Genomic DNA, 26,261 nt, shown 5'->3' on the forward strand with positions numbered 1-26,261 from the left:
TCACACCCAGTCCTCACTCCCATCCCACTAGCCCCTGGCATTCTGCTTTCTATCACAAAGCATTTGCCTATTCTAGGTATTTCATATGAATGGAATCACACAATATATACAATAAGCAAAGGTTGGAAACAACCTAAATGTCCATCAGCAGATGAAAGGATAAACTAAATGGCATATCCATACAATAGAATATTACTAAGCCATAAAAAGAAATGAGGTACTGATACAAGCTACTGTGTGGATGAACCATGAAAACATCACACTGAATGAAAGAAAGCAGCAACATTTTGTAATGTCCCCAGGAGATTCCAAGGTGCAGCCAAGTTTGACACTCACTGGTCTAGGCAATAGGCATAGTTAAGGCTGACTTAAATAAGACAGTCAGGGGAGGGAGGGACATTTCATCAAAGATGACCATTTGTGGATGCCTAGAAATGGCAGGAATGGGGATGAGGCATGACCACAGCAGTCCCAATCTCAGCATATGGTTACACAATTTAGCTCCTCTTGACCCTCAGCCAATTGATACAGTTTCATGGGGTCTCCATCTCTAAGACACAGGAGAAGGCCAAGGAATCCAGGGAGCAGTCATTCAGAAACAAAGTCACTGCTGTTTTCCTTCGGTGTATATGGAGACCAGCCTTTATGCAGCCATGGGCCCAACTTAACTTCCCAAATTCCATCTGAAATTTGACTTGCCACTTGCAGAAAACCCACCGCTCTGCCCCCAAAGTTAAAGTGGGACACCCCTCCAGGGTTCACTTGAGAGGAATGAACTCTGAAAAACTACTCTGATATGTATACCAAACTAGAATCACCCTTCTAGCCCCTTCCCAATCAGGGGAAGTGACAGTGTTGGTGCTCCAAAGTCTATGTGCATCGAATTTTAATGGAAAATATGGGTATGTCACTCACTGGAAAAACAAATCACAGCCCACACTGGAGCTATGTATGGCTTAATAACATGGCTGAGAGTTAGTTCAGGCTTTCCACGACTAGATTAAACCCAGGAAAATCAGCCGCGAAGCTCCCAGCAATATTTCTGCCAAATGATTTGGAGGAAAACCGACAGAGGTGCCCCTTAACTTTGCCTTCCCTGCACAAAGGGGTTCAGTTGGCAATGCCAAATGTGCTTATTGCTGGGGTCTTTCAAATCAAAGCAAGCTGAGCATCAACTGTCCTTCTGCCCCAGGCTAGAGGCAGATTTAGACCAAAATAATAATGCTGGCGCAAATCTGAACAGGCTAAACTCCCCCACAGCAAACCAGATTATTTTAATATGCATTCTCAGCAGCATTCCGTATTTCTCACAAAAGCAAATGAACATCCCCCTGCAATGAATTAAAACAAGAATTAATAAGTTCAGGACATGGGTTGGGGGGGGGGAGTTGCTGACTGTACAAGAACATACTGCAGATGGCATTTTAAAGCCTAGACATCTCCATCAAAGACGCCAACACTCCTGTTCCCAAACAGACCTCAAGTAATCTCAGACTGGAGGACCCACTTCGAGGTTTATTTCAAGCTTTTTTGCTCCCACCCTTCCTCTGCTGACTTCCAGACCACCCCACCTACACTCAGTGGCCAAGTCTTGTTGATTTTACCAACTAAATCTCTCTGGAATCCATTCACTGCTCTGGCACCTTCTGGTATCATCATAAACCAAGCCACCAACATCTCCAGTTGTTTGGCTGTAAACACCTCCCAACTGGTCGCTCCATTTCTCCTGCTCCTTGTTACAATATGTACTTCACACAGTAACCAAAGTACTCTTTTCAGAATGCACATTCAAACAGATCACGCCCTTCCAATGGCTCCCTATTGTTCTGCGGGTTAACAATTAAATTACAAGAGATCTGAGCATGGTTTATCTTTACTGAGCATGGATTATCTCATTTCATAATTATGAATTATGAATTATGGCCCTTTATCTCACCAATGAGAGGTTAAGGAGGATGCTCAAGATGACACAGCTAACTCGTGTAAAGTTCCAATGCCTTAACACAAGACCTGTGTGATTCAGCCCCTCCCTTCTCCAACCTCACTTCCTCATATCGTCACTTGCCTTCCAGGCTCTTGCCACACCAAACTCTTTGAAGTCTCTCAAATTTACTGCATTCCTTTTGACCTAAGAGCCTTCAAACGTGCTGTCCCTCACCCTGAAATGCTGTTTCCACACTTCTTTATCTAGTTAACACATATCCACCCTCCACATCATCCCTTAAGTGTCTTCTCATCAAGGAAGACTTTGTTTCAATAAAGCAGCTTTATTGAAATATAATGCAAATCCCAGACAATGCGCCCACGTAAACTGTAAAATTCAATGGTTTTTAGTATCTTCACAGAGATGAGTAACCATTACCACAAACAATTTTGTAACTTATTCATCATTCCCTAAAAGAAACCCCATATCCACTAGCAGTCACCTCCCATTTCCTTCTCCCCACTAGCCCCTGGCAATGACTAATCTTTGTCCCTGTGGATTCATTTGCCTCTTGTGGATATTACATATAAATGGAACCATACAACATACGGCCTTTTATGTCTGGCCTCTTTCACTCAGCAAAATGCTTTCAAATCCCCTCATGCTGCAGCCTGTATCACTGTGTTATTCCTTTTTATGGACAAATAAGAGACCACATTCTATTTATCCATTCATAAGTTAGTAAACAGATGGGTTTTTCCCACGTTTTTAACTATCATGAACAGTGCTGATATAACACATCTGTACACATTCTGTGTGGACATGTTTTCATTCCTCTCAGGTATATACTTAGGAGCAGTGTCCAGGTCATATGATAAATGTATGTTTAACCTTTTGAGGAACTTCTGTTGAAGGAAGGCTTTCCTGACCTTCCAAGATTAAGGTTCTCTCTTGTCATTTGTATATTCTTTTCATAGTCTTTACTTCTCTTTCAGAGCACTTGTGACAAACGTATCAATGACCCAGGTAACTCTGGGCTTAAAGCCCGTAACTCCCTCTAGACCAACAAAGCCTAACCGAAATATGATGCAGCCACGCATTTACTTTCACATTTCTGTAGAGGTCACATTTTTTTTTAAATAGAACAGGTGAAGATAATTTTAATCAGATCATTTCTTTAATAAATATTATCCAAAATAACACTTCAGGATGTGTTAAATATTTTTAAAATATTAAAAACACTTTTCATCATTTTTTATATTAGGTCTTCAAAACCTAGTGTGTATTTTTTAATACTTCTTGCACATCTCAATTCATAACTCACATTTCAAGGGCTCAAAACCACACATAACTAGTGACTATCTTACTGGAAGATTCAGCTCTAAACTGTTCATTCCTGCCTGCTTTTGCCAATTACTGGATTCTCAGCCCCTTATGATGATGCAGTGGCTAGGATGTAACAGGTATTCCATCAATATCTGCTGAATACTGAAGGAATGAATTCAACCCAACTTCCAATCCTCCAAAAGCACTTCCAAAAATTCAACATGAACATAGATCCACCTGGTGTCTTCCAACAACTTGAATTTGTTAAGAAAAGGGAACAAAATGTGGGAATCCTGTATGCAATTGTGTGGGTTGCAAGGATCTTCTACTCTTCAGGCAAATAGTGTCTTTGTTGAAGTCAGAACCAATGTAACAAAGTTTTTTAAATGTGACACTATTTCGTTATATGATGTGTGTGATCCATTTTGAAAGCTTGAATTGCCTGTCTGGGGAAACCTATTTAATTTCTTCCCTTTTTTTAGAATGTTGGCTAATATTATTATAAAGGGAAGTAGCTCCAACAAGTGGGTGGACACGTACATGCATATATATATACACACACACATGCACACAAACACAGCTCATGAGTCCTGGGGCAAATGAATCTAACAGCAGCTTCCTAATAGCCGGCCCTCTTTGTGGTGAGGAAATAATAACCAGCACGTAAATGCCTGAATATACTCAACCATTCCCACTCTCTGCAAAGTTCAAATCTATCAATGATTTACTTCCTGGGTTCCTTGAAACCAGCTTTGTCAAAATTACTCAGAAACGGAATGAGGCCACACACTGCCCCCTAAAGATTCAGGACAAGGCAAGTCAGCCATGGTCAGTGCAGAGTTGGCCACACGTGATTACCCTTAGATGTGGGAAAGCAATGCCCTCCCATCGACCCTTGCCAGCCAGGTCTCCATTGCCTGGGCTGCAGCCAGAAGCATTCAGGCACAGGTGCATTAAGCAAGTATTGCTGAATTTTATTGGTGATTAGAGAGTTGTAGTCAATTACAGTGCATTAATGGACCAACTTCTTCACAATGTCTTCTATCCAGGTCCTTTGCCATATGACTTTGTAGTTCTTCCCACTAAAGAGTCAGGATGGACTTCTCTAGCCCTTGATGTTAGGTTTAGCTAATGGAATGTTGGTCTGTGTTTTGTGACCAAAAACCTAAAAAGTGAATGCTCAATCCTTTTTCTTGCATTCTTATGCTTCTACTAGCATGATAAGAACATGTGAGCTTACTGGTCTCAGAAGAAGATAAGAAGCCCCAGAAGCAGAGCAGTGCTTCCCAGATGTACCCCACCCAAATCAATCAACCCTCAGCTGACTGACCCAAAGATCCACAAAAATAGTTGTTATATTAAAGCTATCGATTTGGCTTTTGTGACAATAGCTAACTGATACAAGAGTCACTGTCCCTTATTTCTATAGGTTTCAACAAATTTGAACAGTTATACAGGGATCCTCCAACTATATTTATGACTAAGTGAATTGGAGAACTAGTGTGACCCTGACACTTATCAGTCACCTGCCCAGAAACTAGTTATTCCTTTCTTCTTCCCTATCAACAGAACCGCTATTTTACTCAGGTACTGAGCTGCCTTGCCTCTTAGGAAGTGTGGCCCAGCCCCAGGAAATGGTTTGGCAAACTCTAAAAAAAAAACAAATCTGATTATTTACTGTTTTCGTAAATAAAGTTTCATTGGAACAAAACAAGGCCCATTTGTTTATGCACTGTCTATTGCTGTTTTCACACTACAATGGCAGAGGTGAGTAGCTATAACATAAGTTGTCTGGACCAAAAAGCCTGAAATATTACTATTTTTTACAAAAAAGAAAAGTTTGCTGTTCCCTAGTCTAAGGCTTAGATTCTAAATTAACCATGTTACTCAAATCCCCCTTTGCCCTGGATGTTTTAAGACTGTTCCTGAGGGACACCTGAGTGGCTCAGCGGTTGAGCATCTGCCTTCAGCCCAGGGTGTGATCCTGGAGACTCGGGATCAAGGCCCACATCGGGCTCCCTACATGGAGCCTGCTTCTCCCTCTGCCTGTGTCTCTGCTTCTGTGTGTGTGTGTGTATGCGCGTGTCTCATGAATAAATAAATAAAATCTTTAAAAAAAAAAAAAAAAAGACTGGTCCTGAGACTCCATTCTGACTGTTCTCTTGAGAGACTCCCCTCCCCCACTTCCTGTCAGCCCAGGACTAATGTGGCTGCAATGTAGGAACTCTGCTGGAATTTGCAGCAGAGACTTTGCCCCTTCCTTCTTGCCTTGGAGTGTTGTCATGTGAGGACTTCATATTTGGGTTGTGGCAACCTCCAAGACCCTAAGAAGAAAGGCGAGAGCATCACAGAAAAATCAACAAGAAACTCATTGTCTCAAGCTATTTATTTAGCACACCCTAGAATTGGCTATCTCTGGTGTTAGTATATAAGATGATGAACCCCTTCTGTTCAAGATGTGTGGTTGGTCCACTTGCTGGCTGATGCTGCCAGAGGCAGGTCTTGCCTGTCCTACTTGCCATAAAAGCCTATAGCCTATGCAAGGAACTAAGGAGGTGAACCCTACCACCATAATTTAGGCAAAGTAACCCATCCACTAATACATGAACTTGGCCTAATAGCATTTCCTCAGTCTTGCCAATCATATCAACTTGTCCTCTCACAAAAGGAGTAGGGAGAAATATGGAAACTCCTGTCCTAGTTTATGCTCAATGGGACAGAGGTGATGCTGGAACTTCCTTCCTCTATGGGTCAGAGGGGAAACCCAGGACAGTGCCAGGCAGGAGAGATGCAGCAATGGAGGTGATATTTATGGAGCATTAGATTCAGTTAAAACTGCATTCCTAGACATTAGATTTAAGAATGGAAACTTGGAGTCATGTCTGCTAGCATTCTTCTTCCCTCCAAACCAGAGGGAATAAATGTTGCTCTACCATGCCTCGGTGTAAGAAATGTCACATTCCTATTTCTGTAACTCCAGTTAAATCTGCTCTGAGTCCCCATACGCCTGGCAGGTGGAGAATTCAATCTTGTCATTATCGGGGCTTCTTACCCTTCTCCATGAGTTTACATAAGAACTCTGAGCTTACACATTGTTGGAAAGCCAGACAGGAACTAGGTCCCTGGAGTTCACCATTATTGCAGCTGCTCCCAATCTGTCAATACTTTGGAGCTGTCTGCCATAAGAGTACCCTCATATGGTCATTCCTGATCATATTCTTAGCCACAGGACCTTTGCTATAATAGGTCTCCACTATATATGCAAAATCCAAAAAGCCTTCTCTTAATCTCAGCTTCCTCTAAGATCAAGCCACTCCCACTTTCTTACCCCTAAACACAAATGCCAGCTCCTCCCCATCACTCCAAACTTTAGTAATGATTCAGATACACCTTCCTAAATGGACCTCAGTCAGCAAACCTCTTCACCTTCCCTCCTCGAGGAGACAGTACAGGGTTACCTGAGATCTTCAGAAGCCCAGTGATGTCCTCTCCTTTTGGTGGTCTGAGAATAGGAACTATACTCTCATGTTCAAGAGCTGTGTTTATCCTGCTCACCACTATATCCTCAGTGCCTGGCACACAGTAGGTGCTGTTAGTGTCTTCTGAACCGAACTGTCGAGGTAAAGATATTAGCAGAAACCTGCCAAGCAACAGGATGGAAAACCAACCAATAACAAGAACAACCAAATTGAAGCAATCATGGCTTTGAGCTCTGAACACACAGGGCACCAGCCCAAATTTGGGCAATTTTAATACAACAGCCATTTTGCCTCCAAACAAACTGGCATCAGCTTGAGAAATCTCCCTCTGCCTCTTAAAGAGAGCCAGCTTCTTTTTCTTGAACTATGTAGCATTCCTCCCCAGGGTTGCAAAGGAGCAGTATCCACCCCACTATCACCAGGTGAGGACTACAGTCAAGTGCCCACGGTTAGATAGTTAATTAGTATATGTTGAAGGGGAAAACAAAATAACATACACATCAATTCATAGCCATCACCACTTTCTAGAGGACAGACCCCCATTTGTGGAATCTTTTGCGAGGCCAGACCCCCATTTGTGGAATCTTTTGCAAGGCAAGAACAAAATAAAGGGATAAGATCTCAGAGTCCTCAGCTATCTAGGAAGGAGGAGGTAAGTAGAAAAATGCAGGAGTGAAGCAAAGTGAGAGAGGTCAATGACCAAGACCAATAGCAAATCATGTGACCCTCTCCATGTCCCAAAACCTCAAAGTTATCAAAATGCATCAATGCTTGTTGTGAATGGTTTATGCTTATGGAAATCAGAGCAGGAACCAAGTTTCTGGTTAAAAATGGTGGAGGACAGAGGCAGCAAACATGGACTCAAGTGCCCAGGAGGCTGGGGAGGCTCTAAGATACTGAACCTCCCCCCCAGTCTCAATAGAAATGTAAGGCACGGATTGACACATCCATGGACCAAAGAATTTGTGGGCTTGAGTACATTGGTTCCTGAAGCAATGCCTCTAGGGCATCTCCTAGATTCATCACTTCCTACTGGGACTATCAACTAAAACCTCAGTTCCTCAGCCATAAAGCAGAGGTCATATAATCTACCTTAACAGGAAGTTATTGTGAGATTAAGAGATGATGACAGTAAAGATGTTCAGCACAGCATTTAGAACATGGCAAGCTCTCCCTAAATATGAGCCATCTCCACCTTGACCTCTAGATCTCAGAGGACATAGGGCTCCCCATGGACACAGTGGGCCCCAAATCAGGCTGAGTAGCAGAATCCCTTGGGGATACCCAAGCCCTGCCCAAGATCTGCTGAGTCAGAATCACTGGAGGCAGGGCCCAAGAATCTGTATTTTAAAGTTCATTAAGTGACCAATAGAACAGCAACTTTTTGACATTTCTTTTACATTTCTATCATTCTTAATATATTCACAGATATATATAACCATCACCAGAATCCATTTTAGAACATTTCATCACCTCAGAAAGGGGTCCCATACCCTTTAGCTATCACCCCACACCTTGATCCCATATGCCAGTCCTAGGCAACTACTATAATTTCTGCCTCTATAGATTTCCCTATTCTAGACTTTCATATCAATGAAATCATATAATATGTGACCTTTTTGTGTCTGGCTTCTTTCAGTATGTTTTCATGGTCCCTCAATGATGTAGCCAGTATCAGAACTTCACTACTTTTTATGGCCAAATAATACTCCACTGTGTGACTGGCTATACCACATTTTGTGTATTTTTTCACCTGCTGATAGGATTTGATTTACATCTACCTTTTGAATGATACTACTGTAAACATTCATTCATATTTGTATGGACCTCTGTTTTCCTTTATGCATAGACATATCTCCAAGAAAGATATACAAATGGCCAAAAATAGATGAAAAGATGTGCAACATAATTTGCCATTGGGAAAATGCAAATCAAACCACAATGAGGGCAGCCCGGGTGGCTCAGCAGTTTAGCACCTGCCTTCGGCCCAGGGCGTAATCCTGGAGTCCCAGGATGGAGCCCCACGTCGGGCTCCGTGCATGGAGCCTGCTTCTCCCTCTGCCTGTGTCTCTGCCTCTCTCTCTCTCTCTCATAAATAAATAAATAAATAAATAAATAAATAAATAAATAAATAAAATATTTTTAAAAAACCACAAGGAGATACCACTTCACACCTGACTAGAATAAAAAAGACAAGCAACAACATGTGTTGGTGAGGAATTAAGTACACACACTGCTGTTGGGAATGTCAAATGGTACAATCACTTTGGAAAACAGTCTGGCAGTTAAATATTGAGTTATCATATGACCCAGCAATTCCACTTGTAGGTATAAACCAACTTGGGCTCTTTTAATCTGTGGGAAATGAACTATTGGTACTTAGTAAGAACAAAGAGCAGGAAAAGGAGAGAAATGGGAGTTGCAGACACAGCCTTCACAACAGGAGCTCATTGCTATTTGCCTTTCCTAGTGAGACTATCTCACTTTGATAAATGATTCTGGGGCTAAGATAAAATTATTCATAAGATGTGGACCCTCAGTGACTTCATCAGCTACTCACCAAAGAAACCACTGTCTTTCTAACACTGAAGAAGATATGTTGGATTGGACTTGGTAAGCTGTGGTAAGTTTGATTTTGTATTTTATGGAAAATGGAGGGGATTTTCAAGAGTAATATTAACTACTGAATTATTTCTGTCCACATTGACTTTAAAACCTTCTGCATAAGGTCTGGCTTTCCTCTAATTTTTATTGCTTCTTTTTAAATTTTTATTGCTTCTAAATAAATTTCTAGTTCAACATATTCTAGGGATGATTTGATAAGAAACATATCTGCTTGTTTAATTCAGACTCCAATGGTCAAGCTATTGCTGAGCCCAGCTCTCCGTCTTCCCCCCCTAGGAAAGAAAGATGGATTTTTTTTTCTTTACTCAAGGATATAGATTTAAAAAAACAAACACTTCTGCATCTCAAAGCAGGCTGTACTTCCCGAGCTGCACATATTGATCAGCATTTTATTGTCAATTTTCTTTTTGTTGAAGGGGAAAAAAATATAATCTAATTATGTGTTTAGTGACAGTTGGGAATCAGTCACACTAAATCCAACTGAGTGTGTTTGCATGATTGAGGTGTTTAATTTGGGGACAAGGAGGCAGAAGCATTGGTCGTGTTTTAATGTAATTAGTACAGAATAACCCTAAAGGGCTGAAATATCACAACAGCACGAAGCTCATTCTGAAACAAGAAGGGATTCTACCTCTAGAACCGAGTCAGGCAGGTTTGTAGCTGCATGCACCATTTAAGCCATAACGTTTTATCAATGTCTCTTCAAGAGCCCATGGAATGTAGACTAGGAAAGACTAAAATATTCCACGTCTTGGCTATGCTTCTATAAAGGGAAATAAACTGCTCTGTAGATATCCCACACTGTGGCTCTCTAAGCTCCTGATTCCCAGATTTTTTTTATTTCATAAACCGGTAAAATATATACATATTTTTATTTGGGAACCAACATAAGGTTACCTCTTTGGGGGGAGGAGGGTAAGAGACGACTTTCATAAACTACCTATGTATATATCACCATAAGCAGTCAAGCTAGATTAGGTTTTGCTACAATAACAAAGAACTCCTAAGGAGTTGTTTAGGTTTTTTTAAGATTTTATTTATTTATTCATGAGAGACACACACACAGAGAGAGGGGGAGGGTAGACACAGGCAGGCGGGAGAAGCAAGCTCCACGCAGGGAGCCCAATATGAGACTCGATCCCAGTGCTCCGGGATCACACCCTGAGCCAAAGGCAGACGCTCAACTGCTGAGCCACCCAGGTGTCCTAGGACTTGTTTTTCTCAGTCATGGTACATATGCATTGCATGTCAAGAAGCAGGGGACAGAGGGGGCTCTGTTTCCACATTGAACTTACTCTAGGGCTTAAGCTAATGGAGGCTCCATCACCTGTAAGGGCAGTAGAGGGAAGACAGTGCTGGAAGACCATGCACTAGGAATTTAATTTCTCCAGCCCAGAAGCAACACACTGGTTTTCATTCAGTAGACAATGTACCTCCATCCCTAAACTCAATCCTAGTTATTCACCTGCACATTCACTTTGCTAGTAGTCACTCCACAGGAGAAATCAAAATGGCCTCCTTGGCAGTGTTAAACGGGAAATGAAAACTTGAGTTCAATTAGCTGAGGATGACACTGAAGCATTTCCCAGGAAAGCTTTCGGCAGCTCTGCCCATCCATAACCTTGCTGGCTTCCATTAGAGTAAATCACATTGACTCACAGCAAATGCAGATGAAGGACAAAAAGGTTCTTCTTCTGACAAAAATTCACCTCTCTCTCTCTCTCTCTCTCTCATTTTCCCTCTCCTCCCTCCTCTCTCTCTCTCTCTCTCTCTCTCTCTCTCTCTCTTACACACACACACACACACACACACACACACACATCCCTCAAGGCTGACCCCATTCAGCAAGCAGTACCCCTCCACTGAGCACCTGTAAATCTTGGTTTTATGACACAAACATGAGCAAGAGGTGACCCTGACATCAAGGAGCTTACAGTCCAATGGAAATAAACAGACTCGAGCACAGCAAGAGTTAATACGGGATGGAGCAAAAGAGCCAAATTTATCATTTGAGCATAGTATGCACTGAGGACTGCTTCCCAAACTGGGTTCCTGATCCAGAGCCAGGCCAGCTACATGAGACTCACATGGGGCCTTTTGCAAACATAGATCCCAACTGAGCCCCCAAACACCAGTTTTTCTGGAAAAGAGTCCCAGGAATTGGTATATTTAATAAATACCCTCCTGCACATGATTCTGACCCCTATGTGTTGGGGAAATATGGAACTATGGAAAACACCAAAGAATGTGCTAACATAAACCGTAAATGTTGACTGCTGTACTGACTACAGTGTCAGCATTCTGTGTGTATGATCCTAATACTTAGAGTAACCCTGCAAGGGAAACATTTGTGGGACTGACTGTGAGCTTTGTTGGTATCAGAGCCAAGTACCTATGATACTCAAATTCTGCTCTGCTATCTCCCTCCCCACCCAGAAGCCAGAGGGGAGCCCTCTTCCAAGTTTTAAAGAATGTGTCCCATTTTCCAAGGTCACTTGAAAATGTTAAATAAGTTGCTCAGGTTCCCAAAGCTTATAACTGACAAAATCTGGGGTTCAAACCCAAATCTGTCTGATTCCAAGGATGTCTCTACTTGCTTCAACCCTGGAGTCATCCTGGTGGTGGAGATCACAGAATCCACCCAACATCCATTTTTGTTTTTAAGATATTGCCTAAGGAACCTCTGCAAATATCTAGATAAGGGCTGTTTCCAAAAGAACCTGAAGTCGTTTTGCCATTTAAGACCCTACACAGTCAGGGAGCCAGAAGTCCTGCCTAGGTCCTGGTCCTGTTTCTGCACCTGCCTTGGATTTCCCTTTGTGTAAAAATAGCAGCAACAATCTTTGACAAATTGCCTCCCCCAGCAGAGACACAGAGGAAGGGTTAACTCCATTGGTTTTTTTGAATAGATGGTTTCAGGGTCAATGATGATTTCACAGGATAGAAAATATCACAGTCACAGAACACTCTGCATTCAAATAGAATGTTTTCATTTTCAAAGAGCCCTCTCTTGCCGTCTAATCTTATCCTACTGACAGTCCCAGGAGAGAAGCAAGCTTGGTATTCCTAACCCACTCTGCAGACAGGAGACTAGGCACAGCTCTTCCAGATGCCATAGAGGGAATGTGAGGATAGGGAAAGGCCACTGTCATTGGCTAGCCCCTTCCCCTACCCAATAGCTACTCCTAGATCTTGTGGATTTCCCACAGAGGGGATGGGGCGGGGGTCACTCACCTTTGCCAGTGAGAACCAGGACCCAACATAGCAAGGCCTGGTTATTTGGCCACACACTGTCTGGGATTTCCATGCAAGATGCATTCCTACCTCCCCTGAAAGTCTCAGCTGACTCAGAGAACACTTCCCTGAACCTCCAAGATTGGGCCAGCGTCCCTCATAACTGTCTGCCTTCCCCTACTACAGAACTTGTACAGTACCTACAAAGATTAATAATAAATGGCAAAATCTAATGTCTACTGAGTGTGAATGATATACTTTGTGTCATCTTATTTCATCCTCACCATATCTGCAATAATAGGAGCTATTAAAAATCAATCGTCAGATGAGAAAACTGAGCTGCGGAGAAGTTGTATGACTTGCCAAAGGAGCCAGCTCGGAGGTGGTAAAACTCAGTTTGAGCCAAGGAGTCAGATTTCAGAGGCTGTGTTCTTATTAACTAGAGTCAGAGCCTTCCCAGAATCTACTAGCTAGTTAATAAGCTTTTGTTGAATAAATGAATGGACATATGAGCAGATGGATGGTTGGATGGATGGATGGGTGGACAGATGTGCAGATGAGGATGGGTAGGTATATGGTGGATAGATGAATAGATGAATGGGTGGATGGGTAGATGGATGGTGGGAGGGAGGGACTCGAACAGCATTGTTTGTCATTTATTCAGAGTCCTCTAAAAAACCGAAGGACCTCTCTCCACCTGTAAGTGGGTAGGTGAGAGGATTGCCCATGAAATACCCATCATTTTGGATAGTGCCCAGCCTCAGTCATTGCCCTCTGAACATTTCCTTTATTGACCAGGAAACTCAAAACCTGCATTGATAATTAATGCAAATTACATCTATAACTGAAGGTTGTTGAGCTGATGGCAATAGAGAAATCAATAATCAATAATTTGGCTATGTATATTGCTGCCATTCCAGCCAAGTTCCACCAGGGTTTTAACCCCTTCGTCAAATTAAGCAGGCTCAGCTAGCCTTCCTAACTATGAGAAGAAGGAGGAGTTTATCAAATACTTAAAGTTCACCTTTTCTCACCCTCAGCTCTGAGACTCCTCCACCCCTCTAGGTCAGCCCTTATTCCAGCCTCTGGATTGACCCAAGTGACTACGTGCCCATCAAGTATCTTCACCTCTCAAGGCTTCCCTTCAGTCTGGTCTTCATCAAGAACTGGAACCGTTGTTGACAAAATCCAAGTCAACCAAGGTAAGGAATGGGTATAGGGAGCAGGACTCAGTCATGGGATCAAGGTCTAAGCCAACTTAAAGAAGGAAAGAATCTGAACAGCTATCAAGAGAGGCAGTGTGTCAGGGCACCTGGGCGGCTCAGTGGTTGAGCATCTGCCTTTGGCTCAGGTCATGATCCCAGGTCCTGGGATCAAATCCTGCATCGGGCTCCCTGCAGGGAACCTGCTTCTCCCTCTGCCTGTGTCTCTGTCTCTCTCTCTCTGTGCCTCTCATGAATAGATAAATAAAATCCTTGAAAAAAAAAGAGAGGTACAGTGTAGACTTTATATAACTGAAGCTGGAGAAGATCAGGGTCCCATGGCAGACCACAAGCTAAATATTACATAAACTGTTTTTTACAAAATTGTAAACATCCATCCCCCCACACTGATCACTGTGCTTCAAATATTAGTAAGGCTTTTGCTAAGGACAAGTCAGAAAAAAAGGGGGGGCGCATTTTATGCACTATAGTAAGAAGGCTCACAGACAGGTACGTACCTGACACCATCTCCTGAGGGACTTCTGGGATTTGGGTTACATGTGTTTCATGTGTTCTCTCTCATTTCTGCTGTTGGAGAGCTGCCACAGTGAAGTGGTTAATATTATGTACCCACTGGGTTCAAATCCAGCCCCACCTCTAAGTGACAGTAGAACACCAGGCAAATTATGCAATTTTCCTGATTCTCCATGTCCACATCTATTAAATGGATATGTTTCATTCATTAGTCAAAATCTACCTGAGCATATGCTAAACACCAGAGACAATGGGAATCAGTGTAAGCATGGCCCCTGCCCCTGTGGTGATTATACTGTAGGAGAGGTCAATTACTCATCAAGAAATCATGCCCAGAGAAAATGGGTGGCTATAGCTGGGCTTGGACCTATAAAAGAAAGACATTTGATACTATGAGAACAGATATCAGGAACTTGCTGTGACTGAGTCAATGTGGCCAGGCTTTCCTTGAAACAGTGGTAAGTCAGCCTGCAGATGAGATGTTTACCAGGTGAAGGGGTGGGGGTGGAAAGAGCTTTCCAGGCAAGGAGAGCAGGATGTGCAAAGGCCCTGCAGCAGAAAAGAGTATTTTAACTATAGGAGCTTGAAAGAGACTAGAGAGAGCAAGTAAACATGCAAATAATCATAGCACCAGCCTCATAGAGAAGTTGCAAGGAAACCGAGACCCCCGTCTGTAACAAATTCAATAAACGACTAAACAATAATTCCTTCTAAAACAGGAAGGACAAGGTTCCTTGGTGGTATTTCCCATGAAAAGCTGCAGGGACTCAGAGGTCACATTGAACATCCTCCTTGACAGCCCCCCAACCAGAGGGACACAAATGCATCCTCAAGCTGGTGATACATGGGGCAGGGCCCAGGATGATTTCAGTCAAAATCAAATATCAAGAACCACACAGAATCTGCAAAAGGGGAAGAAACCGCTTTCAAAACTAGGTTGGTTTCTACTGAGAGTCTTTCAGATGGAAATTAAGCAGCTCTTCACCAGCGCCAGAGAGAAGAGCCTCTTGCCGCCTGAGAGAAAGAGCTGATGAATCAGGCACACTGGCGGATCAATCAGCCCGCGTGTGTGAACAAGTTTATGGTGGAAATGAAGGGCTTTATTTGTTTGGCAAAACATGATGTGGTTTAACCGCCAGGAGGGAGGAGTGTCTAAAGCATCAACACAACGGCTGTTGGCCTAGGTTTTCTAGAAGGGGGAGGCGGTGAGGACGAGGGCTTCCGTTTCATCTGTAGCCCCTTGCACAGGGATCTGGGGAAAGCTTTGCAGCCATCTGCGTGCTGTTTGCATCTCGTCTGGCTGGGCAGCTGTGCTCCAAACAAGGGTAGGTGGGGCAGCTCTTGCCCCTGTGTGTGAAAAGAGACGGGAGGGAAACCAACAGGGGTGACAGGGAGACAGATGCTAGGAAGCATTGCCTAGACCCAGGGGCTTGCGTATCCAACCCATCAGCCTCTAGGCCATGAAAGCAGCCCTAGAGGGTCTTCTCCATTGGTCCCCATCTGTGTGCCTATAGATAGTCCTTCATACGGAGACACACCAACACACTGACAACCCCCGCACAGAATTGGCAGATACGGTGAGTAAAAAGACAGGACACCAGTTAAACTTAAATTTCAGATAAACAATGAATTGTTTTTATGGCCCAAATGTTGCAGTAGGATACACCTATACTAAAAAATTTGTTAACTGAAAGTCAATGCTAACCGGCAACCCTAGTCCCAAACAAACACAACCTGAAATTTGGAAACTTATAGAGAAATACACACATGCACACATGCACACACAGACACACACACACACTCACACATGCCTTACAGTTGTCAAAGTGAAGGAGAAAAAGCAAGAGCCAAAATGGGGGGCCCACCCCTCCACACCTCCCCATCTTCTATCCCTGGGCTCAGAACAAGCCAAGCCCCTGCCAACTTGGGGCCACTTGGCATCCAGGTCCAGGTTGGGAATGCAGGTGCCCTGATACAGTGGGATGCTGAGCAGTACCTGCCCAGACCCCTGCTTCTGGGCTCTGGCCTGAAAGATTCACCAAACTCCTATGGGCCTTGGGAAGTATAGGGAATGGGCAGGGGTGTCTAAGACTAAAGGGTTATCTTGGAGCCCTCCAGATGAGGACCTAGAAGGAGCTCTGTTTCCTTTGGTTGGCTCCCACTGCCTCTGCCCCAATCTCTGTCCCTGCCATTCAGTCACTGGCTGAGCATTTTCTTAGCAGCTACTAGGGCCTGCTGCTAGAGTTGGTACTGAAGACACAGCTCCTGGTCAAACGGCAGTCTGGCTTACTCAACACTCAGCAATGACTCCCAGCACTTGCCAAATATGCACAACAAGCCAAATGTGTGGAAGTGGTGGTTACTTCACTGAGTCCTCCCAGAAGCCCAGAGAAGCAACCATTATTATTACATGATTATCACCCCCTACCTTTGAGGAAACTGAGGCCAGAGAGTTGAAATAGCTTGCTCAAGGACACACAGGTAGAGAGTGGTAATGCCTGAAGGAGGCAAATGCCAACTGTGGAACTTGCAGTAACATCATCAAGAATGTTTGGGAAAACGAAATTTCCCTCCAGTGTAAGGCCACCTGCCAGAGTTGGAAACAGAGTCCCTGCTAGGGGTGGCACCAGGGTGTGGACTGACCTAGGTGAAAGTGAGACAGCGAATGCCATTCTGGCGCATGCCCTTAGGCCTTAAGGGATGACCCCTCTAGAGGACGGCACCATGGAGAGCCTTAGGGAGCTGGTGGCAGGGAAACACAACCAAGACGCAAATGTAGCGCTGATCACCCTCTGATCTGGATACCCTGTTCCTAGAAACATCTTACAAAAACACAGGCACAGAGCACCAAGTGACATGTGCTGGAATATGTCACTCGGAGACCCATCAGTATAGGGTTGCTCTAAAGAAGGTACAGCGCATTCACACAGCAGAATAACTGCCTTGAAAGGAAGGTGGAGTCCAGATTCCAACGTGAAATGATGTCCAAGATATTTATCATTGAGTTAAACGGAGCCTTTTCCAAACAATAAACCTAGCATTATCTCATTTTTATGTTTATATTTAGATGGTTTATGTATTTATTCATGAGAGACATAGATACTGGAACTCGATTCCAGGACCCTGGGATCATGACCTGAGCCCTAAGGCTCAACCACCAAGCCACCCTGGTGCCCCCGATTTTTATTTTTTAAAAGATTAAAATGTAAAAAATTATGTGCAGCTATACATGCTTGTATACACACAGAGAAAGGTATGAAAAGATATACCTCAACCCCTCCCAGTGTTACTTCTGAGAAGCAAGATTGAAGAGAAACAGATAAAGGAGAAGTTTTGCTTTTTGTTTTCTATATAGTGATACTGTTTAAATTCTTTACAATGAGCAAATAATAATTTGTTTTTTGTTGTTTTTATTCATAAGAGACACACAGAGAGAGAGAGGCAGAGACACAGGCAGAGGGAGAAGCAGGCTCCATGCAGAAAGCCTGACGTGGGACTCGATCCCGGTCTCCAGGATCACGCCCTGGGCTGAAGGCGGCGCTAAACCGCTGAGCCACCTGGGCTGCCCAATTTGTATTTTTAATAAGCAGAACAAAAGCCAAAAAAAAATTATTCTCAGACCACGCAAACTCTTTCATCCAGCCTGATTCCTGCACACCAGGGCTTACGACTCCATCAGGTCAAAAGAGAACACAGAAGCAAAAGGGAAAATGAAGGTGGTAGATTTTGCCTCCCAATACCTTCCAATTTGAGTGAACAGGTTTCCAAGTCACAAAGTCTTCCTTATCCAGACATATAAGACACAAGCTGCAAAGCAAAGGTGCAAGCCCTGTCCAGGTTTTTCCAGGGCAAAAGTCTGAGACGCAAGGCAGGTCTGCACAGTCAGGGATGGAGGCCTGGACAGGAGGAGGCATAGAACCAAGGAGACCCTCAGGTAGCCCCTGCATTTCCCAAAGACCATCAGGCCTAGAGCCCCACAGAGCCCCCAAAAGTCTGTTTCTATGACACCCTGGAACACAGTGAGAGGAGCCAGGGAGAAGGAAAACAAGAAAATTCATAAAGCCCAGACACACCAGGACCATGGTAAAGGTGTCTGCTCTTCTCTGTGTTTTTGGAAATCCCAGCTTTCTCCTTTATGCCTTCAATTGTCCTTGCTCTGAATGCCAGCTCTCTTCTTCTCCTGTTGCCTCTACCATCCTTTTGGAGATTCTTCCTAGTAGCTTTTCCTAGGCCTCCTCATGCTCTGGGGCTGCACTCTCAGATCCCTAGCCTGCCCAGGACCCTCACTCTCCAGCTGTAAGGTGCAGGGGTCAGATGTAGCCAAGATTTTTTGGAGAAGCAAAGGCAGGAGCCCTGTTGGCTGTGAGCAACCTTACAGCTTCCTGTCGGCGCTGAAAAGAAAGGAAAAGACCAGCCCCTCCATGGATCAGCCCCATGAATACAGGGCTTTCGGCAGCCTCTGAAGACCTGTGCTGATGGTCAGAAGTCCTGTCACCTCCACATGAAGTTGGCTGCAAGGAAGCCCATGCAGAAAGCCCTGTGTTGCTCAGAGAACAAAAAAGGGAAATTAAATGCACCATCTGCTTATTAGTGAGAGCTTTTGAGGCAGACACTTAAATATGCATGCCTAGATATTATAAAACTTCAGGGGGAAATGTTAATTTCAATAATCTGAGTTCTTGTGCTTGCAAAAACCATCTTTTTTTCTCTCTCTTCTTGGTGATTTGGAAGTTCTGTACCTCAGACTCACAGCACCAACATAGTTGACCTCAATGGATTTGGGCAGCTGTGCAAAGTGGTACCCCAAACACTTGCTATGGATCCATTTAAGGGAAACAAGTAGGAAGGGAACAAGTTGCTATTCCCCACCCCCTCGTTTTGTCTCCCCTATCCAAAAACTGCCGGATGGTGACCTATCACAGGGGTAAAGAAAGCCCACTCAGAACCCCAGTCCTGCTTCTGCCACCAAAGGCCCATAAAGTTGAGACTGGAGGACCTGTCACTCCCTCTTTTGGAGTCCTGCAAGTTGAACACTTTTACTGCAAACTCTCCTCAGAACTACACACATTTCAAGGGCAGCTGTACTGACACCCTTGTGGGAGCCATGTGGGTGCAAAGCCCCTTAACCTGAGACTCTCAGGGTAAATATTTTTGTCTTTGTGAGCCATACAATCTCTCCCAACTACTCAACTCTCTGATTAGAGCAAGAAAGCTGCCATTGACAATATGTACATGAATGGGTATGACTGGGTGCCAATAAAACTTTATTTACAATCACAAGCAGGGGGCCAGCATTGGCCATGGACCAGAGTCTGTCTCCACCACTAGAGTGGGGTCTCCAGGAAAACTAACTGAACCGTCTTGCAGACCTGCACCTAGAACAGCACCTGGCACACAGGAGCTGCTCAGATACTTGGAATGAAAAGAGCAAATGGCCCTCAGTATTAAGAGGTGAAAATATCCCAATGGCACCATCTTGTGTCAAGGAATACTGTCAGGGCAGGGCTCTCCACTAAGGCTGGGTCATTTTCCAAGGTAACATGGAAAAGTGACAGCTGAGTGTTGCAAGGAAGACAGAAAGTTCTAGCGTCATGCACACAAAATACAGTTTTGCAAGAAAGTCAAGACCACGAGTGTCCCATGTTTCAGTGCACACACCCCGGCTGGGTGCTGAAATACCCAGACTTAGGATGAATCCAGGTACCCGCCCCATGCAACTGATCTCCATTAAAATTCCAGTAAGAGTCCATGAGCATGATATGTTGAATCCAACAGGCTCTCTTCAACACAACCAACCCTTATCTTTCTCTCCTGTCTGTGGAGCCACATGTCCTCTGCCTGCTGCTCCTCTGATTGCTCTTATAGATTCTTCTCCTTTCATCATTAAAATTTCCTTGGGCTTATACTGAAGCCCCTCTCTTGCCACTCCATTGTCTCCCCAGTCAACCTCAGGTGTCCCTATGGCCCCAAGTACCATCTGCATTGTTGACTCTCAAGTATAAATCTCCAGCCCCAGACCTGTCTATCCTGTTGGACATTGTCACCTGGGTCTGAGAGCAACCTCAGCCAGAGTGCAAAATCAAATTCATAGTCTTTCCTACCATTCTGGAGGTCAACCTCTCTCTGCCTCTTTCCCATTGCCATACCAAATAGATACTGAAGTTCTTAATGTATCTCATAAGTTTTCCTCTGTTCAGGCGTGCAACACCACCCACTATCATCATCATCATCCCAGCCACCACATTCCTGGCAGCAACCCTTCTGCAGCCCCCAAACTGGTCTCCCTCCTGCTCCTTCTACTCCAAATCATGTTCCAGAGAACACAAAGGGACAAGAACCATCTCAATGAAATGAAAAGAATCAAGAGGACTTTGGCTGGCAGTCTGCATCTTTCCAGCAGAGAAGCTCAAACCACCCTCTAGTTTGCCAGCACTGGGATTAAGTATTTCTGAAATAATTAAACCTAAGAGCTACCCAGCTCACAATCCAAAACTACTGCAGACACAGAGGCACCTGGCTTCCCAGAGTGGTGTGAACCATCCCTAGGTGGCCTATACTTCTCTGTTCTCGCTGAAAAGAATGCCCTCTTCCTCCCTGGAGGACCCTCCACCAACTTCCACCCCACTTTTGGCCCTTGGAGGACGAGTGAACCTCCTACGGTTTCTCACTTGCACATAGAAGCTTGCCTCACAAATTGTAGGAGAGCCCATGCAGCACCGTGTTCCAGTGGGTGGCCATGTCTTCATGTCAGCTTGAGAGATCGTTGCCAGGGAAATATCTATGTCTCAGCAGAGAAAGCTTCAGCCCTGTGGAGTCCAGCTGTGTTCAAATGGGAATCCAGAAACCCAGATGTTGGTCCAAAAGCTCTGTCGTGGCAAACCAGCTTTGGAATTCTCCAGTGTGGGAGTAAACTGAGTGCCACCTGCTCTGTCTGCCCACACCCTTGCCTCCTAGAATCCTGGACCCCGAGAACCAAGGAGGAAACTAGAAGGAAACCAGTGAGTTCCACGAGGAAAGCTGAGATGTCACCTGAATCCAATCTGATGTTTAAGTGGATAATATTCCCCCTTTGCACCTCACCAAATGGGGAAGGGGATAGAAGACAGATTCTGACTCTCCCAAATAAGTAAAAATGGAATTGACCATACGCTTTGTATGTTTCTATGTCTAAATGCTATGCTAAGCCTTTTCCATTTATTATCCTGTAATTGTATTAAATACCCACATAACCGTCCACTAAGGTTGTAGCTTACTCTCTCCATTTTATAGATGAGGAAACTGAGGCCCATGGAGGTTGTATAAATTTCCCAAAGCTACATAGCTCATAAATGGTACAGCAAGAATCCAAACTTAATACCTACTCTCTGAAACATGTTTGCAAGTATAGACTAGGGGCTTTCAGACAAGGTGATTTCATCTGTGTCCTCCCCAAGCCCTCTTGGGACATTTGGCAATGTCTGGGGACATTTCTGGTTGTCGCACTGGTGATGGAAAGGCAGTGTTAATGGTATCCAGTGGCCATAGGCCAGGGTTGCTGCTAAGGATAGCCCTCCCACAACAAAGAATGATCTGGCCCCAAAATGTCACTAGGGCCAAAGTTGAGACCCAGGTACAGACCATCACCAGTGAGAAGGGAAAGACCTGCAGCCCTAGACTCCCCTCTATAGGGGGCCCCCTGCTGATGATAACCTCCCTGGCCTCAACCCTGGGGATCTTGAATGGGGATTCCATCAGGGGATTTCAAGCTCTGTCCAGGACAACCCAGGAGTCTATGCCAAGCTTCCTGATCTTGAGAAAAATTGAACAAAGAGCTAAGGTTGATAACCAATTACCTAGAAGAGATCCTTCTCCTCCACCCAGGAAGAGCTGCAGGCCAGACTCGCCCTGGGGTCACTTTAAAGGAGTCAATAAAGGCTCTGGGAGGATTGGTTCTTTGATACCTTCTCAGCAGCACTGGTCCCGAAGGGGGCAAAAGGAGTCTGTGAAACTTCTGATCTCTGGTTCAGATGCCCCACACACCCGGGTAGGGGATCAGTCCTCACCAGGCACATACCCTCCTCCTGCTGCACCTCCAGCAGGACTGCACTGAGATCGCTCCTGGGGACTCATTTTCCCTCCTAAAAGCACCCCATGGCAAGCACCAGAGGAAGCAACCACCTTCCCCTTCAAGGCAAGAGCCAAACCTGGGAGCCACTTTGAGGGACAACCAGTCACATGTAAACCTCAGCCATCCAAAGCACCAAACCCAGTGAAGGGAAAGGGTATTTTTATCCTTTAAAAATGTGTATATACAACATGGACAGGAAGGTGATGCCCATGCAGCTCCTGCGAAGAAAAGCCCAAAATGATCTGCACCTAAAAATAATCCTCTATTAAAGAACAAAGATGTTTTTAACATTTTAGCCAAGCTAATGGTCTATACAGACAAAAATTTCATGAAAAACATTCTGTTCTTCTTGATCCATTTGGACATAGTCTGTGAGTAAAGAAATGGACTCTCCTCAAAGAAATAGCTGCTGCTCCTGGCACAGCCCAAACTGCTTCCTGGGTTCTTTAAAGAGAATATTCCTGTAGAAAATGGAAAGAAGGAGAAATCTATCTGACAGGCATTCTGGGCAGCACAAGCCTGGCCAACCTTTAAACTTATAAACCAAGACACCATCGCTGTGAGGGCCCACTTCCCCCAGAAGATCCAGGTGCCCGAAAAGGAGAAAACTGTATTCCAGAAACGACAGTTTCTGTCTAGTTATGACATAATCCTTCAACCATGGGATCTCCATTTCCCTTTGTGAACTAAAAAGTTCAATGGGATTTCTGTCTTTTAAAAATTTCATCATCTGCTCATAATTCCTTAACCTCCAGAAAGCATTTAATATAAAGATTCTGGCCTAAGACCCTCATCTCTTGTGATGCACCACCAGAACCAAAGATGACAGCGAGTGAGCTGCATAGAGTGAATGTCAGTATTAAATCACATTTATTGGGCACATACTATGTCCTGGGCTCAATGCTAAATGCTTTCTATGGATAAACTTAATCTCGGGGTTAATAACCCCATGAAACCCTATTGACATCTATCCATTTCACCAAGGAGGGCACTAAGTCTCAGAGAGGTTAAGTAACTTGCTCTGCGTCACCCAGTAAAGGACGGCCAAACCCACAGTCTTAAGCATCCCCCTGCCTTGGTCACTTCCTTGCATTCTCATATCCTGGTCTTTGGCAAAGTCCCAAGTAATGAAGCTAGTTAGAGACAGGGGCTTCTTTTTTTTTTTTTTTTTTTTTATTTATTTATGATAGTCACACAGAGAGAGGGAGAGGCAGAGACACAGGCAGAGGGAGAAGCAGGCTCCATGCACCGGGAGCCCGACGTGGGATTCGATCCCGGGTCTCCAGGATCGCGCCCCGAGCCAAAGGCAGGCGCCAAACCACTGCACCACCCAGAGATCCCAGAGACAGGGGCTTCTAACAATAAAAGTTTCACAGCACTGCACTGCCCCCATAATCATGTTTCTAACCCAGGCCCTCTCCTCTCACCATACTGCGACACATCCCTCTCACTCTTTCCACAATGTGTCCCAATGAACCTTCCATAAGGATTATCCTTCTCCTGGCATCTCTGAGAGAAATTCACCTGGTTCTGGCAACCAGGTGACCCACAATCTGAACACAATCACAACCACAGGGAGGTGAGGTCTCAGAAGCAGCGCCTGGGAGAAGCTCCACACTGGGTCAGCTGGGCTTTGATGCAGCCTGGTGAATGGAGGCATGCTGCAGCTGCCTGTGTGGATTTGGGAGAAAGAAGGGGAACTCTCTCATGGGGCTCACTAGCTGCTAATCAAATTTTTAAGACAAGCTCCGCCAAGCAAATGGTCAAGAATAAAAACATTTGGAAGAAACAAAAAGGTCAACACCATTATCCATTAAAAACTCTCAAGGTGGCAGCCTTTGCCATGGGGATGGCTGTCCAGCCAGCCCTCATCTGTCCTCCAGACTCATGTGCTCTCTAAATGTAAGGTCAGCCAGGTCACAACTGGAAGATTCAAGAGAAGAATCAGAAAGTGGGGACTGAGAGGTCAAGCTGGCCACTGAGCTCCATCCCACACATGCCTAGTGACTCACATAACCATGCACATATGCAACAAAACACCCTCCCACGTACCCAGGGCCAGCAGGGACCACAGCCAGGTAGCACCTGAGGGGGTGCACAGAACTTTGCCTCACTGTCCCCCCTCTGAAAGGATAAGGAGAGGAGAGTGACTTCAGAGATGAAAGCCACCTGCCTTCTCTCTCAACTCTCACAGCCCGACCGAATGGGGAACAATGACAGGAAGATGCAGGGCAGGTGAGGGGCATGGGGTGAGCTGCTGCCACCCACCCGCTGACAGAGCAGGGTTTAGCAGGACCTGTGCTAGGCTACTTCCCACCCAAGCCCCTCACGGGGGAAGAGAAGCACACAACCAGTAAAGTCCCAGAGAGACACGCAAAACAGCCCAGGAGGGAGGAAGGTGCAGGGTGAGGGCTGCTCAGAGCCCTCCCTCCCCTCGCCCCAGGATAGAGTTTCCCCTTCCCCTTTCTGGCTAACCATAGAACCCACGGGTCTGCCAGCCAGATACGGACGACAACGACGACGTCGTCGTGGGAGAATCAGCAAGTCGATGCAACATAAACAAGAAGGGGGTTGCCACCAACAACCAAGCATCTAGTTTCTCAGGAGGTCCCCAGGAGCTGTCACATCGCGCCTGCCCGCAGGAGTTGCTGCCAAATCAACTTGGACCTGGCGGCCGACGGGGAGCATCCCAGCTCACCCCACCCCACCCCACCTCGAGCCCCCGTCCCTCCTGCGCCGGCCCCCCGCCCCCCCGCCCCGCTCACTTACACCTCTGCCTTCGCCACCTGTCTGGGTGCCGGTCTCTTCCCTGCCCAGACGTGGCGCGTCTTCTCCTTCCTCCTGCGCTGCGCTTCCTCCCTCCAGCCCCAGCTTCAATCTCTTCTCCTCCGGAGGGGCATCCTCCTCCTCCCGCCTCTGCCGGCCATCCCTGCCTCTGAGCTTGCCCGAGTCTTCGGGGCTGCCAGAAGGGCTGGCCATGGCTCCAGGGGGCTGTGCCTGCACTTGGGGAAGAGAAAGGACCCAGCAGGCTCCCGAACCCAGCGGCCTGTCGGTGGGAGAGCGGGCTTCTGAGCGCGGGCTCGGTGGGTTCGCGCGGCTCGGCTCAGAGCTGGGCTCCTCCGTGGACCACTCCTGTCTCTCTGCCGCCCCCTTCTGGCTTCTCACGCATACCGCAGGCACGCGTGGAACAGGCCTGCGCTCCCCTCACCTGCGAGGGGCCAAGGCCCGCTCTAAGCAAAGCCCTGCCACTAGGTTGCACCCCTATGGTCAACCTGACCAAGGAAGGGAGAGAGAAGGAACAGTGTCCTACGAGGATGGACACCTTGGTCTTTGGTACTACTCTGCATCTTGGATGATTTAGAGGTGGCTGGAAAACAGGCTGCTCAGAACAGATCAAGAATTTAGCCTGAAGGATGACAGGCTTCGCGCAAAGACACCACCTTTCAAAGATTTGCTTACCTAGCGAGGATATTGATTGAGCATCACTAAGGGCCAGGCACTGCCCTGTGGGAGGGGATTATAACAGTGACAGTGGCAGGCATTGTCTCTGCCCAGGTAGAGCCCAGTGCCTGGTAGGGAAAGTGTTGATTGATTGACACCGTCAACGGGGCAAATGGCTACAAAGGAGGACTACTGGGAACAAGGGAGCCTAAAACAAAAGAGCCTCAGAAGGCCTGGGTCTGGGAAAGGGGCAGAGGAAATGAACACTGAATGGAGAGTTACAAGATGAACAGCTCTCAGCCAGGTAAAGGGTGTTCGGGCAAAGGGAATAGCAGGTGGAAAAGTCCAGAGGCTGGGAGGAAGGCAGCAAGAAGCCTGTGGGGCAATGG

The 26,261-nt window shown here is 45.5% G+C and overlaps 1 protein-coding gene across 10 annotated transcripts in view; it reads right to left on the reverse strand.

The window, feature by feature from the left end:
* Positions 1-25,506, reverse strand: part of RBFOX1 (RNA binding fox-1 homolog 1) — a 2,034,214-nt gene extending 2,008,708 nt beyond the window's left edge. For 2 of the 10 annotated variants that reach the window (XM_038540446.1, XM_038540444.1), the window contains exon 1: positions 25,201-25,498. In XM_038540446.1, the coding sequence (XP_038396374.1) occupies positions 25,201-25,410 (210 nt within the window). In that variant the 5' untranslated portion in view covers positions 25,411-25,498. Of the gene's footprint in view, positions 1-25,200 lie in introns of all 10 variants that reach the window. The other 8 variants (XM_038540439.1, XM_038540437.1, XM_038540438.1 and 5 more) reach the window with 6 other exon arrangements.
* Positions 25,507-26,261: the final 755 nt, after the last annotated feature.

Source organism: Canis lupus, chromosome 6, assembly GCF_011100685.1.
Source record: "Canis lupus familiaris isolate Mischka breed German Shepherd chromosome 6, alternate assembly UU_Cfam_GSD_1.0, whole genome shotgun sequence".
NCBI lineage: Eukaryota > Metazoa > Chordata > Mammalia > Carnivora > Canidae > Canis > Canis lupus.